At 43.0% G+C, this 20,282-nt stretch overlaps 1 protein-coding gene across 3 annotated transcripts in view; it reads right to left on the bottom strand.

The window, feature by feature from the left end:
• RFTN1 (raftlin, lipid raft linker 1) overlaps nucleotides 1-19,622 on the bottom strand; it is a 121,257-nt gene extending 101,635 nt beyond the window's left edge. Inside the window, exons 1-2 of one of the 3 annotated variants that reach the window (XM_014578660.4) lie at nucleotides 19,322-19,622; nucleotides 12,690-12,845 (exon numbers count right to left, since the gene is read on the bottom strand). In XM_014578660.4, the coding sequence (XP_014434146.2) occupies nucleotides 12,690-12,834 (145 nt within the window). In that variant the 5' untranslated portion in view covers nucleotides 12,835-12,845; nucleotides 19,322-19,622. The remainder of the gene's footprint in view (nucleotides 1-12,689; nucleotides 12,846-19,321) is intronic. The other 2 variants (XM_006133255.5, XM_075922109.2) reach the window with 2 other exon arrangements.
• Nucleotides 19,623-20,282: the final 660 nt, after the last annotated feature.

Here is a 20,282-nt window from a genome sequence, read left to right as displayed (position 1 = left end):
TAGGTAAAGAGGGTTTACAAACTATTGGTAGGAATGCCTTGACTTGTAGCTTCAGTACAATGTATTACTTCTTAACACAACAGCCATGCTCAACTGTTTATGAAAGTTGATTGTACCAGCTGGTTGTGATGGCTGGGAGAGCCTTAGGTCCAGCTACACTTGTAAGAGTTTCCAACAGATTTTTCCATCATGTAGATAGATTTACAAATACTGCAGCTTTGGTTCAACAAGTCTTCTTGTATGTACCCCACACGACAGTGCCTCACATTTCCCAGAGTACATTTATGTAAGCATGTGAGCATGCCAAAGTAGCTGCCAAATGCTTTGATGTGTAGATGAGCTAAACACTTGTAAGAACAAATGAGACACTTAGCAATGTCAAGCAATGGTCTCTTCATTTGGGCTCCACTCATGGAATGTGATGATCTGAAATCATGGACTCTTATGAGTCTTTGAGACCTCCGTGGGCTTAGCAGTCTGCACTGGAAAGTCCCATTTAGAGTGAAGCTTTAGCATCAGTACATGTTAACTGAAGAATAAAATGGAAAATCTTATTAAAGAATTCAAAAAAGTCCATAAAATTTGTATAAATTATACAGTAAAAATAGAAAATGATATTTAATCCCTCCTAGTAAAATATTTTCCCTGGAGCATGTGCTGCAATTCATTTTTATTCTCCATTGAAAACTTTAAACATTCATAAATATATATATCAACCCCCCCCCCAAATTCACGTAATCAATTAAAAATGATAAAATATTAAAAAATACAATGCAGGGGTTTGAGTTTGTCTTAATTTTTTAAGCCAGACAGGGAAACCAATCAAGTCTAATTTTTTGAGTGACCATTTCAGTTCAAAATTCAACTTTGAAAACACAAACAAGGCTATGTGCCTTCCTGTTGACTGTCTGGAGCAGAACATTACTCAGCTTCTCCTTGTCTCTGGTAAGAGGGTAGATGATATTCTCTCTCAATACTCATCACTATCTTGTCACCCACTCCAGGAGGAAGTACTAGTCCACTGGGGACCCTAAGCAAGAATATTGGGGGGGACACTCAACTCTTACTATAAAAGCAAATAGGAGGCCCTCCTTGAACTGTTCAGGGGCCTAAACAATTGGGCCCAGCACTGCCCACTTCTCTCCTCTTTTTTTACCTCGCTCATATTCTCCCTGTTTTCCCCTATGCAATCCTGTCTCTCACTTGCTCCTTACATTCATGTGGTCCCATTATTGTGCCTCCCTTTCTCCTCATGTTCTCCATTTCTAACTCCACTGACTTCTGCCACTCCCTCAGTATCCTCCTGCCCTCAACATGTTCTACCACTATATTCTCCTGTCACCACATACTTTCCCCACAAAACAAGGAGGCAAGTACTCTCCTGCATGGGCAGTTGATGAAGGCAGGGCTGGTGGAGGCAAGCCCCCAGACCCACCTCCAGTACCTCCCTTTCTGCTGAGGCCCTGCCCCTTTCCTGTCCCTCCCCAAAATGGGGAGGCGGGGCGGTGTGTTACACATGTGTTCCTCCATTCCAACCACAGGGAGGAGAGCGGGCAGTTGAGCACTATCCCCAGCCCCAGAGGAAGATGCACCACTCAGCACGGCCTGGCCCAGCCTCTCCAAGCCCAGAGCACTGGCGAGAGGGTAAAGGGTGTGCCACGTGGCCTAGTCCAGCCTCTCCAGCCCCAGAGCACCAGGGAATGGAGGAGGGTGCCCCGGGCCCACCCTAGCATCTCCAGTACCAGGAAGGCAGGCGCTTGGGGCAGCAACACTCCACTCCCAATACGCCTAAGGTATGCATTTTGGGGGCAGAGTGTGGGTGGGGAAAGGCTGGCGAATTGGGAAGGTACCAGTTACTTATGCTCTCCTAGTGTGAAGTTAATCTGCAGTCCCATTGGAGGCAATAGACAATGGTGATCATTGTTACTAGGGCTCACTTTCACATGTCAGTGCTGTAGGAAAATGGTGAGCAAAGGCAGTCTGTGGTTGCAGTCCTGTTCAAAGTAATGGAAGTGTGGCCATCTAGAACAGAAGCCACGTTTTGCAAATTTAGTGCCCACAACTGGGATATGAAGAGAACTTGAAAGAAAATAAATTCATAATCACAAGATTTATTAACTCCAGTCACTTTTAATCCATAGTTTAATAAAAAGCAAATGTATGTCAAAACATTTGATTCACAGAGGATACATCAGACTTCTCATGTACATTTCTCAGATTCCTAAATACATTCTACTATCTAATTATCTAGTACCCTAAAATATCTAAAAGTGAAGGAAAAAATAATGAACAGCCTGAAAAATTAAATATTCGATTACATTAAATGTGGAGTTAACACTTCAGACTAAATATGCAAATATGATATATAACTTGCTTTGTATAATATTTCTGGTCATCTTAATATAAACTATGGTGCCCAATCTACTCTTTACCCAAGCAAAAAAATCTCACTAACTTGCATTATCAGCCCCATAAGTGACTATCTAGGCAAAATGGGTGACAGTAGCAACATTTAAATTAGTTAAAGAAAATTCTCATTTTATGTTTCAATGTTTATTTTAATTTAATGTCATTTTTCCATTTATGGGATCAAAATAGACTTTATGCTGCTTAATAACTTTTGGGGGGTTTTCATTTCAAAACTGCACATCATATTAGAAAAAGAATTTGAAACCACAGATAGCTTGTATTGTATTGGAGAAGTCATTTCACTTTTGACCGTAACACTGCAACTGTCAATGTAACCTATTAGAGATGTAAAATCCTGTTAAACATATTGTTTAACTGGTTAACTGATTAAAGGGTCAGGTGGGCTGGAGCAACCCTCCCCTGCCCAGCCTCAGGCAAGGACTGCACTGGCCCAGCTGGAGCAACCACTGCCCGCAGTGGGCCCCCTGTGCGGCTGGAGCAACCCCCTGTCCACAGCAGGCAGGGAACTGCTGAAACTCCTACCAGTTAACCTTAATTGGTAATTCTTCCCATTAACAGTGGGGCTTCCAGTTAAACATTCACATCTCTACAGCCTATGCTGTGATCCACTAGCACTGTGGTTCTCAACTGGTGGTACATGGACCACTGGTGGTTCACGGTGACTTTTTCGGTGGTCCACAGGAACATTGTCCAAAGTCACATGGCGTGAGCAGGTACCACCATTAGGCTGTTTTACGCCATGTTCACAAGCACATGGCGCGTCATCCATAGCGTCACCTGCAGGAGGAATGCTTGGATCTGAAAAATGTTTTTGTGGCTCAAGACGTGTACCAGCACGTCTACCATAGAGAAATTTTGGGCCAGCGTGACCGGGAGTTATCCAAATCTGTCAGCACACACAGTCAGATTTCTTTTTCCATTTGCATCAACTTATATGCGTGAGACTGGATTTTCGTGTTTATTGCACAGTAAGTCCAAACAGAGGAATTGGCTTGCAGTGGAAAGTGATATTCGTTGTGCAAGTACCACTCCAAACATTGAAAAGCTTGTCAGTGAGAAGAGAATCCAAAAATCTGTTAGTAAGAAATAAATTTCAAACCAAAATGTTTGTTGTCTGCTCTTTTTTATCACGTCTCAAAAAAGAGGTGGTCCACACAAATTTTTTGATTGGCCTAGTGGTCCATGGACTGAAACGAGTTGAGAACCACTGCACCAGCAGAACTCTCAGAGATGCCAACAAGAAGTTCTACAGAATTATTGTGCAGTCACTTAAACACTTCCTTTTTATTACTAAAATGGTGGAGTTCCTTATTTGTCAATGGAGTAAAAAAAAAAAAACCTTTTTGCTTACTATGCCTATACAGGATCTCAAGTTGTTTGACTATGGCTATATGTATACAGATTGTTACAGGTAGGATTATTTTGCTCCTATGCCATTCTGTTTTAGGAACAAGGTCTGGCATCAACACGATGACACTAGACCACATGCAGCCTGTGAACTTAAGACTAAAATGTTCACCCACACATTCAAAAGCAATTATGTTTTTTTCTCATGGGCTTGTCATGTATAACAGCTAAAGGTCCAAGTTGTTTTTCTCATGGAGAGGTTTTCACTTCCCCTTTAGTTGGTGGGTTTACAATGCAAATTAAAAGAATTTTTATATCTCCCCAGGGTTTTCTTTTCAGTACAATTAAGACAAGTGACTTAGTGAAGAACAAGGTGACACCAAGATTTTCTGTTTTCTCTTAGCAGGGAGGCCTGTCACTATTCAGTATTAATTGATTTCAACCTTCCATCCATCAGGCTACACTTGCACAGATTTTCAACCAAATATCAACTAACTTTGTTCTCAAAGTGAACTATCCAGAACTTCTCCACTAAAATGGATATTTTTCTCTAAATATTCAGGTAAAAATTATGGGTGGAAAAAGCTAACATTTTACCTCAGAGTTCCTTCCCATTTAGCCCAGCTCCATGATAAAGCAAGCCATTATAGATTTGTTATTTAATCCATAACAAATTACAAGCAACTCTGAGGTCTGATTCTACTCCAGTTTAAATCAGTGGATATCTTGCTACTAACCTGAACAGAAACAGGACAAGGCCCTTTTGGCTTGTAGCGGTTGAGGAATTTTCATCATTTTATAAGAAACCAGAATTTTCTACCATTCTACCATTGACAGCCAATTCTTTGATTTCTGATCAACATGAGGAGCATGACAGTAATCCTCATGAAGATTGGAAAAAATTATAAAAGTGATGAACAGACGAAAAAGCAAAGAAGCAGATTGGATGCAATACTTGAATTATTAACAGGGTAAGAAGGTTTCTTAGAAAAACAAAACTTCCATTGTAGATAGATTTGTAACTGCTTTTCCAGTATGGGAAACAGATCGTTCTTAAGAAAGGTTGAATAGGTTGAAATTTTAAGAAAGTTGAATAGGAGTTAAACTACAGCTTTAAAAAAGGCTCAGTTCTCACTGTAGATATGAAGCAACGAATCAGAAAAGGTAGGAGAGTCCTATCTGCCTACTGCTATTTCTTCCTCTTTCATATGCATTTGTACAGATCAACCCCATCCACGTGTCATTTTGTAGCATCCCTGCAGCAACAACAGCTATTGCTTACCTTGAAAATATTAGTGAAGTATTTAGATTGGGAGTGTACAAAAGCACCTAAGAGATCAGTTCACTCTCAGTGAAGCTGGACACTAACTTCCTTAGGAACTTCTGAAAAATCTCACTCTTACTTGATGTATTTTTAGCATCATGTAGTATGATTTAACAAATAGAAAACAGAAGAAAATTAGACCTATGTGACCAGAAAGTTCCCCACAGACAGGAGGAAGCAAGCGCTTTGCAAAGCACTTGGGGGTCATAGACCTAAATTTTGGAAACACTGATCTCAAATATATACACCAAAAGTTTATAATCATTAACTGCATATTTACACATTTTTCATCAGCAATTGGTTGCTTCACAAGAAGTCACCAAATCATAGTTTGGTTTCCATCTGCTGTCCAAAAAAAACTCCTGTTACAACACAGTATTTCTGCAGAGCAGTTTGGTGTTGAGTGCACAAATTATTTTTAAATGTCAGGGCATTTTCATATTATTAATAAGACTTCAGTACAGAAGTTTTATAGCATACAGAGTAAGAAGTCAAGTCTAACCTACTTCTTACTTCAGCTCCATTGATGAACATATATGTGGATAAGAACATGACCTCGTAGGTCAAATACAGGACTGGATATCAGTTTAGGATTCTATTCCTAGCTTTGCAACTCATATAACTCAGTTTCCTCATCTGTTAAGATAGTTTATTAATTGATGTTCATAAAGTGCTTAGAGCTCCTTGCATGAAAGCTGCTATATACATGAAAAATATCAGAAGAAAAGACAAAATGATGAATTTATTTAAGACATATGTTGTTGGAATACTTAGCATATATCATCAATAAAATATACCTTGTCAAGAGGTATGAGAGTTCAAACAGGGAACTAAGTAGATATAAAAAATCAAAACCCAACAAACAGGACTTTGAAGACTCCACTGATTATTATCAATCAGAAACATTTGAATAGAACAAAAGAACAGAATTAATATTATATAAGTGAGTTTGTGCATTTGTTTGTGTGTCTGTCCGTCCATGAGTTTGTTTATTCAAGAACTCCTCCTAAACAGTAAGAGCTAGGACCTCCAAATTTGGTTTGCAGCTTCCTCTTACCATAACTTAAAGCAAAGTCAGGGTTTGGTTGTGTCAGGACAACGCGATGTGAGCAGAATGTGATTGTTTCACATCAAATGGAAAGAAAAAGGTGTGATAGTGGGGTCAGTCATCCTCACAAATGAGCACAAGGGGGCAGCAAATACCCCAGTGCAGGGTAGCAGCCGTTGGCTGGCAGCACAGCCCCTGCAGCCTTTGGAGCAGCTGCCTACCACGCCATGTGGCCCCTGATGCTCCAGCCCAGTCCCAGGAAGCAGCCGGAAGTAGCTGCCCACCGGGCCAAATGACCCTCACTGCTCCAAAATGGAACCCAGGAGAAGTCGGAGGGTGGCCTTTATGGTCCCACCCCGAGCTGGCCCCAGGGAAAAGCTGCCCACTATGCCACTCTCTGGGACAGCCCCTAGGAGCAGCTGGGAGCAGTCGCCTACCATGCCACACATCCCCCACCATCCCGGGCTGGCCCCAAACCCAGGCAACACCAAGTCTTCTAGGCTGTGTCTACACTGGCAAGTTATTCTGGAAAATCAGCCGCTTTTCTGGAAAAACTTGCCAGCTGTCTACACTGGCCGCTTGAATTTCCGGAAAAGCACTGACGATCTAATGTAAAATCATTAGTGATCTTCCGAAAAAACTATGCTGCTCCCGTTTGGGCAAAAGTCTTTTTCCGGAAAACTGTTCTAGAAAAGGGCCAGTGTAGACAGCACAGTAGTGTTTTCCTCAAAACAGCCCCGATCGCAATAATGACGATCGGGGCTTTTTTGCGGAAAAGCGCGTCTAGATTGGCAGGACGCTTTTCCGGAAATACTTTTAACGAAAAACCTTTTCTGTTAAAAGCATTTCCGAAAAATCATGCCAGTGTAGACGTAGCCCTAATGTTTGCATATATTCTTTCTATTAAACGGCCACCATTCTTGTCTGTCTGTCATGGGATTTTCAACTTTCACACACACTCCTGCACACGTGCCAACACGGCCTGGCTCAGTGCAACGCCACTCAGCTCCACTCACGGGGAGGCACTACCGCAGTGGCCAACGTAGCAAGAGTCTCTGCCACGGCCTCTTGCCGCCCGCCCACCTCTGCTGGCTGGTAGCTTGCACGCATGCGCCAGCACGGCCTGCCTCAGTGCCATGCTGCGTACTCCACTCACGGGGAGGTGCTGCCACTTTGGCCAACACAGCAGGAATGCTCTGCCGCTGCCCCGCCCCCCCCGCGATCCTGGTGCCTTTAAAGGGACACCAACTGAACCCAGCGCTGCTACATGGGGCAACCACGTCCCCGCACATCACAAGCAGGCAGCCAATGGCAGCTGTGCTGGCACAGATCAAAGGGGAATGGGAGACTGTAGAGGAGCAGGAGTATCCAACCCTCACCCCCCGAGCTCCCAAAGTGCCCCCTTAATCCTGTCCAGCCCATGCCCCTGCAGCCCAGGTTTGCGAGCACCACTGCGGCTGAGACAGGCAGCCCCCTGCCCTTGGTGCAGACAGAGCCCCAAACAAGGCCTGCAAAGGAGGCTGCCATGCATGCCTGCAAGCTGGGGGAGAGGGCTGCCCATGCGGGCAGGACGAGGGGTGCAGGGACTGACACTTTTTAAAAAAATGATCTTTCTAAAAGCGCACCAAAAGACTAAAAATAATAAAAAGTGCACCAAAAAGTCAAAAATAAAGTTTTAAGCTAGCCATGTAGGAGAAAGATTGGAGGGCTAACAGTTAGCAACTGCCATGAATCATATTTAGCCCTTCAATTTTTCTCCTACATGGCTAGCTTAAAATTTTATTTTTGACTTTTTGGTGCACTTTTTTCATGCACTACTCCAATCTGATAATTTGATGCTACTTTGACCAATAATGATAAGACCTCCTTCTACTGCAGACCTCCTTCTACTGCAGATTGCTTTGAGCAGCTATAATTCATTTGAGGTAAATTTTGATATGATTGTCAGAAGACAAAAAAGTAGAATATTTGCTTTCATATTTTATTGTGATTTCATTAATGGAAACAGAGTAATGCTTAATTTGACGTATGTATGTAATCCCAAAGAAATCAATGTGATTTATATGCATGAACAAAGTTGAGCACACATGTGTTTACAGGATCAGAGCCTACAGCAACCACAACATTTAAACACAGATACATGAGTGATAAAATTTTTCAGATAAGTAATCCGTCATTATATTCTGTTTCCTATATTACTGCTCTCAGTCTGTGGATTTTATCTTTCAATAATTATCTGCAAGGAAAATAGGTTATGAGAAGTAATTTCCTTTCTAATTTATCTGTGTTTTACATATGGTGCAAGATCTCACTGAAGAAATATATAAACATCTCTGAACAAATAATATTTTACCAAATTAACTTTATTTAATCATTTTCCAGAAAAACTGGGTGGTAACCTACCTGGTAAAGCGGAAATACAAAACTAGAATGCTTGTTTCCTTTAGATACTTCTACTTATAAAAGGAAAGTAGGTAATAAAATAACTTAAACTGGACAAAAGTTGTTTTTACAAGGCTTAAATCAAATAAAAACAGCTGCAACTGCAGTATTTTTTAAAATGTGCAGCCACATACTCTAATACAATTTTTAAAATGAATGGTGAAAAGAAACAGAAGGCAGAGACCAGGCATAAACAACTGTTTAATGTAATATTAAAATAACTGGTAGCAAAGAAAGATAATCAATGAAGTAAATATCAAATGCTATATCCTTCAGAAAACATACATTTTTGTTGATGAAAATTTGCGTCTTTTTCTTTCCACATCCTAGTTACAAATACAATTAGATTCTCCACAGTGACACCCTGCTCAGGTAAATTAAATACCTTGTCAAGACAATAACTGAAATGCAATATTAATATAAGTATACTTCAGTAGTAAAGGTTCACTTAACTTTTGATTTTACCATAAAATATGACCTTGTAAAGGCTAATTTATGCCATAATTTTTTTTAAAAAACCTATTGACTTCAATAAGTCTGTAACAACTGTTGTTTGAACAGTGTAATTGAATGTAAAAATGTTACTGGTCTCATTCCCAATAGTATATCACAAGTTTTAAAGATATATACAAAGACAGGTCCATTCTCTGAGTAGATTATAATCTAACATCCAGAAAGACATATGCACATACTATGGATTGCACACTATGGGTATGTCTACACAGTAGTGCATACCTCGAAATAAACTACGCAATTTAAGCTATGCAAATTGTGTCGTTTATTTCAAAATAGCTTATTTTGAAATTGGCACTGTCTACACAACGCTAATTTCAAAATAAATCGCTATTCTGGCATCTTCCTTAATCCTTGTGCAACAAGGTTTACAGGAAGTCAGAATAGAAAGCCAGTTATTTCAAATATATTTCAAAATAATGGGCATGCTGTTAAAACACACAGAATGCTATTTCAGGATAACAGACATTATCCTGAAATAGCGCTGCTGTGTAAAGACATACCCTGTGAGTAAGAAACCAGAAATATTTTTTTAAGACTATATTACTGGTAAAGGCGAGGGGATGGAGATAACTCAACAGTTTTCTTTTTCTATGTTTTATCTCTTTGCTTTTTTATTCTACTCTCTTTTACTATAAAGATATTATCTGTTACACTAAAGAATACATTCCCATGCAAACACAGACACCAGATAGGGATTAGTGAAACAATATGCAAAAAAAAAAAAATAGATTTCTGATGTCCTCTTTTGGATACAAGCTGTGCAGCAATGTGTTTATAAAGGAACTGATCCTGCAAAGAAACACATGATATTCTTGTATATTTTCCTGTTGCAGGACTTTTACATACAAGATCTAGTGTGTGAACCTGCTAAGCAAGAGACAAGGTATAAGAGGATGGATGGTTTTGTGGCTAAGAAACTAGGAGGCAGAAAATCTGAGTTCTATTCTTGGCTCTGTGATAGGTTCCTGTGTGGCTATTCTCAAGTCACATCATTATTTTATGCTAAGGATGTTAATTTGTATCGACTACATGATTAGTCGGTCTTGGCTCACACTGGTCCAGAAGCTACCTCTGCTGCAGCTCTGAAGTTTAAATGTAGCAGGAGCTGGGTGTGCAGGCAGCCTGTCTCATACTACATTTAAACTGAAGCGCCACAGTGGAGGTAGCTCCCAGACCGGCACGAGCCGGGACAGAGCCGCAGCAGTCCCAAACCAGTGCGAGCCAGGACTGCTCAGCCCTGGCTCACACCAGATCCAGCAGCCCGTTTGCAGTGGCCAGGATGGCTGTGGGCAGAGGCTGCTCCGGCAGCAGCCCCCATCCATGGTGGGCCCAGCTTCCTGCTGGAACGCCCCCCTCCAAGACAGTATCTGCTGTCAGAGCAGCCTCTGCCCACAGCAAGCCTCAGCCCACTGTGAGCCTCTACTAGAGACAGTAGAGGGGTTGGGAGGCAGGCAGCACTGGGGAGATGGTGCTGGGGGGAACTGGCTTTAAGCTGGCTCCCTGCCGCAGTGGCTTTTGTTCCCTCTCTTGCTGCCTCATACAGAGGCAGCAAGGTGTGGGGGGGGAAGCAAGTAGTTGAGTATTTGACTCAACTACTTGCTTACGTCCCTATTCAGTGCCTCAGTTCCCCATCTGTAACAACATCTCCAAACCTCAGAGTGCTAGGAATAGGGCTTAAATTCAGACAGAGCCACCTGGAGCACAGCCCCAGTAAATATTTTCAAAGCCATGGGACCCTTGACGAACCCCACCACGCTCAAGCTGCGAGTCTGATGGCTCCAGAGAATACTTGAGGAGAATTTAAGCTCTGGTTAGGAGGATATATTTAGTCACTCAGGTATGGCGCTGAGGAGTGACACAGAAAAGCCTATAAATAAACAGATGGCCTCAATACTAATTCATTTCCACTAGCTCTAAAGCAGCAATATATAAAAGTAAGATTTCTTAGACAATCAAAGTGCAGACAGGAAGGCTCTCAGAATTTCAAAATGAGCTGTTTGACTTGGTTTTGTATTTATTTACTCCAGTTTCAACACACAAATATAAAATGAATGCTTATCCCAGCCTCTGGATGTTTTTAACAAATAACTAGAAACACATTCCAATTAAAATGTAAACCGCTGCAAAAATTCAACAACCTTTCTCCGACAATAGAAAACAGTCCACAAAGCCCAAATTTTCACTACTCCAAGACACCAAACTCCATTTCCATCAAATCCACATTCCCCATCCAAATCCTTAATTTTTTCCAAATGCCTGGACAAACAGAAGGGCTCTACAGGATGGAGGATAGGTTGATCAATGGTTATTAATCAGGATGGTCACAGATGCAATTCCCTGTGCTGAGAGTCTCTAAATGTCTGATTGACACAGGTTGGGACTGGATGATAGGGAATGAGGCATTTGATAATAGCCCATGTTCTATGCCTTCTCTCTGAAGCATCTGGCATTGGCTGCTGTCAGAAGACAAGATACTAGATTAGCTAGACTGTTTAACTGACCTAAGCTGCCATTCTTGTGTTCTTATGTCCTAAAAGTTAAACAATGCATACTATTTTGGATGAAAAATGAATTCTAAAGTCAAGAGGCTATCAAGGAGAACATCTTGTCAGCAATGCCCTTTCACATGTAAGTTACTTCCAGCTTGAGCATCTACATTGGCATAGTTGCACCAGGAAGGAAGTGATCTCTCGGATAGTCAGGTCCCTAGTCATTTAGCACTTTACAGGTCAGAACCATGACTTTAACCTCTGTCTGAAAATCGACAGATAGCCAATCTGCAAAGCACAGCCATCGTATATTAAGAAGCGGGCCACAGCCTTCTACACTGACTACAACTTCAAAAGAAGAGTATATTATAGTAGCCTAATCTTGAAAAAAGAATAGGCATGGATCACTTCACCTTTGAATTGTTGAAAGACTTTCTGAGTTCATAGATGTCAACAAAAGAGGAAAATAAATGGAATATTCATGAGGCAGCCATTGGATTAAGACGTGGACTGTTAGACATACTGAAACTACAAAACTCTGTGCCTTTCAACTGTTTTTTTAAGTGAGCTTCTGCCATTTTCCATTTTTTCAGGCATATGAATGCAACAAAGATAGCCCAGAGGCATTAGTCACATCCTGATGTTTATGAATGACAGCTCAGCAATGTGGCTATACTGAATTCAACCTCTAAAACAGCTATCAAGGGTGGCAGTGGGAGAGGGGAACAATGGAGAATTATCCAACATAACACCTCTGAATCACTTTACCAAATAAAATCTGGATAGTGTAAAAGGTAAAAGAATATAAACATATCCTTTATATAAAAAAACACTGAATATAAGGAATCCCTTCTAAAATCTGAAGAGCTACATTTTTATGCATTGGTTTAAAATCCACAGTAGAAAAAATGTTGAGTAAGATATTGTCAAGATGGTAAAATAATCAAGATCATTGTGACTTCATGTATTTAATGTATTTAACACTAAAGAGATTAAATACTCACATATACCATGCTGGTTACAAGCATTATGAACTGACTGGCATCTCTGTGTCATCAAAAATAAGTGAAAAGAAAAAGACTTGTGTACTTACCATCATTCAGAGTTGTGAACTCCAGGAAACGATACTCATATGAAACATCTATCTTCGTTTCCACCTGTGGCCTCTTCAAAGTTGAATAGATATTACCAGGCCGTTTTTCATCACGTTTCTCTAATTTGTTTAGTCCACAACCCATTTCAACAGCTGCTGATTCAAAGAGGTAGGGGAAGAGTGAAGAAAAAAAGTAACAGCATTCATTTTTCTATTTCATATGCCAAAGCTTTTATTATTTATGTATAATTTTAAAAATATGCTAGCCACAGATCATTATGAAACAGCCTAATTTAATAAATGTTCAGATATTAAACAGGCTATGTATATGCATCATGCATGACTCACTTTTTTAAAGATAAAATTACCGGGTACACTATTATTTTATTGAAAGCTGTTTTATTGAAACATGTATTTGAAACTAGATGTTTCAGCTTTTATGGGACTTAAGATAAAAAATAAATCCTGTGTTCCTTCCATCCTTCCGGTCTTTTCCAGGGTAAGCTACAGAATAGTAATCTTAGATAGCCAACTTTAAAATAGAATAAAAGCTGGCAGAATGCTGATAGCCGAAGCACAAATTGGAAACAGAAATCAACATGTGCTAAAAAGAAGATTTGCAGCTTTGCTATGAAAGTGTCCAAGAGAAATGTTACACAAATGTTTGTTATCAGTTGTGCCAAGCTTTAAGTCTTTTGCCATTTACCCTACAGGAAAAATAACATTTCTCTGTTTATTTTGGCATAATTACATGAACTTCATTATTTTATATCACTTCTATAAAGCTGGAATTAGATATTTTACTTAGTGAATTAAGTACTAAGTATTGCTCATTTTTTCTATTTTTGATAGCATAGAGTCTGTGATCAATAATGATAGTCAGCACTGCAAAAATATTTGGTAGCCAAAAATATTTAACAAAGTAATGCAATGACTGAGCTTTCTTTTACAAATAAGAATTCCTTTGCTTTGCTTTGCTTTGCTTCTTTACATCCATTAACAATACAACAAGGATCTTAGGACAATATAACTAGTTCAAAGAAAACCATATGTTAAAACAGTATGACAAAGCAGCCTGCCTGTACCTTAAGCATGAGTATTTCAATGGACTTTAATGGAACTACTCACTTGCCTGACTTTAAGCATATGCTTAGGTGTCTTGCTGAATCAGGGCAAAGGCCGTAAGAAGTCTTATCAAGCAAATCAATATTTGGCTGTATTTCAGTGGTGGATGAGATAATCCCTATGTAGAGCGCATATAACTAGGCAAATGTTTATAGAGCGTTCTGGGTGAAAAGTGCTATGTAAATTGTTAGTATTACTAGTGCAGAGTCTGCAGCTTGTCTTCATGTGAGAAGTCCCAGGAAAATTCATAGGATTTTTCTTGTGTGTAAGGGGTGCAGAGGAGGTTGTTAAAGACTCTGTTAGCTTGTGAAAAAATGCATTCTGTATAATGTTGTTCAGTATTGCAGACAATTTTGTATTTTTTCTTGGGCTTGTAGGCCCTAGAGAATTAAAACCGTATCCTACCACAGAACAGTATAGCATCACAAACTTCCCCATGGTTCCCTGACAAAGTTTCTCAATCTTGTTCTCAAAGGTCAATCATTTGTGGCTTCATGCTCATACAGATGTTGATGTCTCTGCTGAGAACACCAACAAAAGAATCATTTGCTATGGACAGTTTTACAAAGCGGACACCTTTGTATTTGTGAGTGGATTGAGGCTGCCAACTATTTTCATACTGACACACTGAATAATTGTTTTCCCAATGGCTATAACTTTAGTTGCTAATGAGGTGGCCTAACATGTAGTTTAATGACTTAATTGTCCCCACCTTTCTTTTTCTTAGGTATTTTTAAATGTCTGGGTTAAAGGTATGAAAACAGGATATTTTCTCAGGAGTTTAAAGGATAAATAAGCAACAACAACAAAAAAACAGGTTCCATCAGGGCTGCCAACTTTCTAATTGCACAAAACCAAACACTCCTGCCCTGCCCCCTGCCCTGTGCTTTTCTTGAGGCCTCACCCTACCCCACCACTTCTGAGGTCCCAGCCACTACTCCGTCCAGCCCCGCTCCCTCCTTCACTCGCTCTCTCCCACTCTCACTCACTTTTACTGAGCTGGGGCAGGGAGTTTGGATGCAGGAGAGGGAGGAGGGCTACAGCCTGGGAGTGTGGGCATTGATATGGGGCTGTGGAAAAAAGGTATGGAGTGAAGGAGGGGACTCAAGGCTGGGGTAGGAGGCAGTGTTCCTTAAGCTGTGCAGGAGCACAGCCCTGCAGCTGCTTAATGAGTCCTGACCAGCCAGGGACTCCTGCACTGAGCTGCCTGGCTGGGAGACAGGCACTTCTCCCTCAGCTACCGCAGCAGCTCCTTGCTGAGGACAGAGCTGAAAACTAAAAAGTACTTCAATAAAATTTTGAATGGCAAAATTTAATGAAGATTGCTGAATACTACTGAAGATTTATTTATGAGTTCTTACAGTTGCAAGAAATACATATTTTAATAATATCTCTCAGAAGTTTGTTTTTAGTAGTGAGTGTAAGGGTCACTTCATTCAATTTACAGGTCTCTGTGTCTCCCTCTCTATTCTGAGTAAGTCACAGCTGTCTGCCTCAGTTTCCCTTTCTGTAAGACAGGGACAATATTTATCTCCTTTACAGGGCTGTTGGAAGACTTAAAAACAACTGCAGGGTTTTAGCTTTGCTGTGCAATCACAGGGACCACTCATTTTTTAAAGGTTCCACAATTTTAATCCTCCCATTTTGGACTCAATACTAAAAAGGGCTTTGCCTCTGACCCTGCTCAGTGCTTTGGCCAGCCATTAGCCTAACACATCATTAGAAGAAGAGGCATCTGAGCTGCTCCCCAAGTATGATGTTCAGTTTTAAAGAACAGCTCTTATGGAGGAAACTGGTGAAAACAGCTTGGCTCTGCCAAAGTTTTAGCCTAGCTCAGTCTCTGTCAGCCTGGAGAGGGTTGGCACAGCCTCAGTTCTCTTCTACCTACACTGACTGCAGAAAAGTAAAGAAGTTCCCAAGCCCACTCAATTTTTTTAAAGCTAAATCCTGAAGAAAGGATTTGCTTGAAAGCAGATTCCTCTCTCCACCATAAACAAAAGTGTGAAGTAGAAAAGTGACAAGAAATATCAGGGAAAGAACCAAGACTTGGGAAGATTATGGACAGCACCAGACTTGAGAAATAGAGTGAACAACCAACAAAAGCAGGAAGCCCATTATATAGAAAATTGGTCTGCAGAAAGAACAGCTGACTCCCACCATGTTCTCACAAAGTGTTTGAATTCATCCTTCTTTTACAATTTGTAATCTCTAAAACACTTTGTAAATTTTAAGGACTGTCCTTCCTATGATAAAAGTGAAATTGTCCTGAACTATCTACGTGTGCAGAGCCATCTCATCCATCAGATGGTTTGGGGCGGTTGCCTCAGGTCCCACACTTTGTGAGGCCCTGCAATGGCTGCCTCAACAGTCCTCTGGACAGGACCTTCAGGGCCCAGGGGATTAGCTGAGGGTCGGGTTCGCTCCTGCACTCACGGCGATGGCAGGAGACAGAGCGAACCAGCAGCCTGCTCCACTCCACTGCCAATCTCCCAGCTGAATCACTCCACTTCACTGTGGCAGTGGCAAATGGAGCAACTCAGCCCCAGCCCAAGTGATGCAGGGCTCAGAGGAGCAGAGGAGAGCAGGCTGGGGCTAGGGCACTCTGCTTGCCACCATCATGGTGAAGCGGAGCAGGCTGCTGAGTTGTTCTAGCTCCTGTCGCCACAGTGATTGTGTGGGACCCACTCCAGGTCTCCCAGGTAAGCCTTTCGGTCATGTAGCTCAGGGGAGGAGGCTTTGGGTAAGGTGTACAATGGGGGCTGAAGAGAGTGGAGAAGAGGAAGGGAGGGAGCAGAGCAATGGTGGGACTTGGCAGGAAGGGGTGCAGTAGAGGCAGGGCAGCAGTTGGAAGAGGTGGGATGGGTTCTGGGGTGAGGGGGATTTCCTCCGGCCCTACGCCTAGGATGGAGGGTGCGTTGCCCTGCTTCCCCTTAGGGATCCTCCTGTATATGTGTTTTATAAGTATGTTTACAAGAATAATAGGAAAAGCAGCTTTGTTCCACACAGCTAGACAATGGACATTATGTCAATGGCTCTCAACCTCTCCAGACTATCCTTTTTAGGAGTCTGAGTTGTCTTGTGTACCCTTAAGTTTCACCTCACTGAAGAACTACTTGTTGACAAAACGAGACACAAAAATACAAAAATGTCATAGTACACTATTACTGAAAAATTGCTTTCTTCATCATTTTTACTACAAAATAAAATCAGTTGCAATATAAATATTGTACTTATATTTCAGCTGATAATATAGACAGAAATATAAACAAGGCATTGTCTTTATGAAATTTTAGTTTCTACTGACTTTACATCAGGCTTTTTATGTAGCCTGATGTAAAATTAGGCAAATGTCTTGATGAGTGAATGTACCTGAAAGACCTCTGAGTATCTCGAGTTACATACATCGCTGACTGAGAACCAATGGTTTATAAAATTTAGGTTTCTAAATGATTTGAAAGCACAAATTATTTAGCTATGTTTCCCAGCACAACTCACGGCTGTTGTAAATATTTAGTAATATTTACACATATTCAGTTCTGCACTACATTTTCATTCTCAGGCCAGGGGAATACCAATGGGAATTCCCCATATCTGATACAGTAAATGTATTATACCAATGTAAAGGTTCCTCTAAAAATGCAAGGAAGGTAGACAGAAATAAAGTCATAAATGTGACTGCTGATATTGTGAAAAATACATTATTCACATGATTTATTACTAATGTAAAAATGGAAACTAATGGATTAAAAGCATTATGAAGGAAATGTAAAAAGATTAACAACATTTTCCCCTAGTAAAATGAAGATCATTTATGTCTTGGCAATGTTAATTATTGTTTCTATTAAGGAAAAAAAAGTTAATTGAGTACCACTGGGTTCCAAATGGAACAACTGGCAATTTCTTTTAATCAGATAAAGTGCCCTTTAAAGTTTTCAAATAAAAATTGGAAACTGCAAGATGATAGAATATTTACAGTTTTACTCCCAATAAATAATTTGTTTGGGATAAAACACATCTATCATCCTAATTTAGAGCTTAGTGTTGGTGCTCGCTCTTGCCATTCAGCAACCTCTCATTCCCTTTTGTTTTCCCTATCAAGGCTATTAGTGCCACAGGAAGAGAATACTGACTTATACAGAAATCCTTTGGACACATTGCGAAGATTATTCCCATGCCATCTAGTTGTACTTTTCCAAGAGTATGTAGGGTTACTGGGACAATGACAAGCAGAAACACTAATAGCTCCTACAAAGATGCAGATTAAATAACGCTAGAAAAAGTACAGCATTCACATTTTCTAGATTACCCAAGTTCATGTTCACATCCACACAAACACATTCCTGCACACTCACATTCAATAACTGTTGTCCTACACTGCCAAAATATCACTGATGTCCATAATCTCTGTGAACCATACCACATCAGTGTATCACTGTTCTTGAGTCCCAATTAACATACTGAGGAATTTCTAGCCAGAAGGACTAACAAGCCATTATCACACTGGTCTTCAGGCATCACACAACAGCATAGTTCTCTGCTTAAAGCCAGAGTGATGCTGTATTACAGAGTTTAGGTTATGTACACTGTAGTGTAAGCTAGTTTTGCTCATTGTGTTGTTTACCTAATGGGAAAAATTTCTCCAATTTCTTCCTCATTTCGGCCTTTATCGTGTGTCTTCAGGTCTGGATACAGTATCTCCACCAAGTTCCCAACTGTGACCTGACTTACCAGCCATAAAGCTATAACCGAAGCATCCTGACAACACAGACATGCAGCCTGAAAGACTCAGAAAAGCTAGCCATGGACTGAAGTGGACATTTTCAGCCAAGAGTAATTCGGAGCTGCTAGTTCAGGCCCAACATTGCCATTAAGTGATGCCGGACTGCTAGTCCGAGCTGAATCCAATGCACGTGCTTGGCTACTTCTTTGGGGCCTGATGCAAAGCCCAGGAAAGTATCTGGAAAACCCCAGCTGTCTTCATTGGGCTTCGGATCAGGCCCTCGCACAAGGAAACAAAGGAGAAGCTGGAGGGTGGGGGGTTCCTGCCCAGCTCCAGTTCCTATCCTCCCCCTGCACCCAAATGTCCCGGTGGAACTGCAGGCACCCAGCGGCTCGAGGGGGAAAACGAGCAGTCAAAGCCCGTCGCGCCACCGCTGCCGCCTGTAACTCAGCGCCCTGCCCAGCAGAGAGGGGGAGGGGGCGGCGCAGACGGTCCCTTGTCAAACTTCAAGAGGAAAGGGGGGGGGAGCCGCGCGCCGCTCGGGGGCTGCCCCCCGCCGCCCCAGGCAGGGCAGGGAAGGGAAGGCGCCGCTGCCCCCAGAGCTGCTGGCTCCTCGGCCGCCACAGGCGCGCACCCCCCAGCCCGGGCGCTGGCTGGGGCAGGGGCTGCAGCGCCCCGCGCCCTCGCACCTCCGCCCTGGGCGCGGCGGGAGCCCAAGCGGGCCTGGGGACGAGCCTGCAGAGCGAGCGGGGCGGTGCCGGGCGGGCAGAGGTAGCGGTCCCCTTACCTAGGGCGGGCTCCTCTGCAGCTGGCTGGCTCGGCAGGCTCCGCCGCTCAGCGCCCGGGCAGGGACACGCGGGCGCCGCCGCTCGCAGCCCGGCTCATGGCAGGGCAGAAAGTTTGTGCCGCCGGGGAGATGGGAGCGGAGGCGGCCGGGGGAGGCTCCGCTTCGGGGACTGGGAGGCGCCTCGGCGGGGACAGGCAGCTCCGCAGAGCCGGAGCCGCTGCACTTCCTCTTCCTCCCAACTCGGGGGCACACGCGGCCCCGCTCCGCAGCCTCGGCCAGAGCGCACGGGCCCCGGGCCCCCGGCCCCCTGCCTGCCTGCCAAGGGCTCCCCCACCCGGGCCAGAACGGCATCTTCGCCTCGCAGCCACACCCCGCCCCTTGAGCCCCGTCAGCTGCCCTTCCCGCCATCGCGCCCAACCCCTGCTCCCCGTCAACTGCCCTCCCGGTCATCGCACCCGACCCCTGTTCCCCTGGGCCCCCTCAACTGACCTTCCCGTCATCATGCCCAACCCCTGCACCCCGTCAACTGCCCTCCCGGTCATCGCACCTGACCTCTGTTCCCCCTCAACTGCCCTTCCCGTCATCGCACCCAACCCCTGCTCCCCTGGATCCCGTCAGGTGCCCTTCCCGTCATCACGCCCAACCCCTGCTCTCCTGGGCCCCGTTAGCTGCCCTCCCGGTCATCGCGCCCAACCCCTGCTCCCCATCAACTGCCCTCCCGGTCATCGCGCCCAACCCCTGCTCCCCATCAACTGCCCTCCCGGTCATCGCACCCGACCCCTGTTCTCCTGGGCCCCCTCAACTGCCCTTCCTGTCATCGCACCCAACCCCTGCTCCCCTGGACTCCGTCAACTGCCCTTCCCGTCATCGCGCCCAACCTCTGCTCCCCTGGGCCCTGTCAGCTGCCCTTCCCGTCATCGTGCCCAACCCCTGCTCCCCTGGACCCCATCAACTGCCCTTC

Source organism: Pelodiscus sinensis, chromosome 2 (genome assembly GCF_052426305.1).
Source record: "Pelodiscus sinensis isolate ZL-2025 chromosome 2, ASM5242630v1, whole genome shotgun sequence".
Classification (NCBI taxonomy): Eukaryota; Metazoa; Chordata; order Testudines; family Trionychidae; genus Pelodiscus; species Pelodiscus sinensis.
The sequence above is the reverse complement of the archived record's forward strand: the minus strand, read 5'-3'. Positions and strand labels throughout refer to the sequence as shown.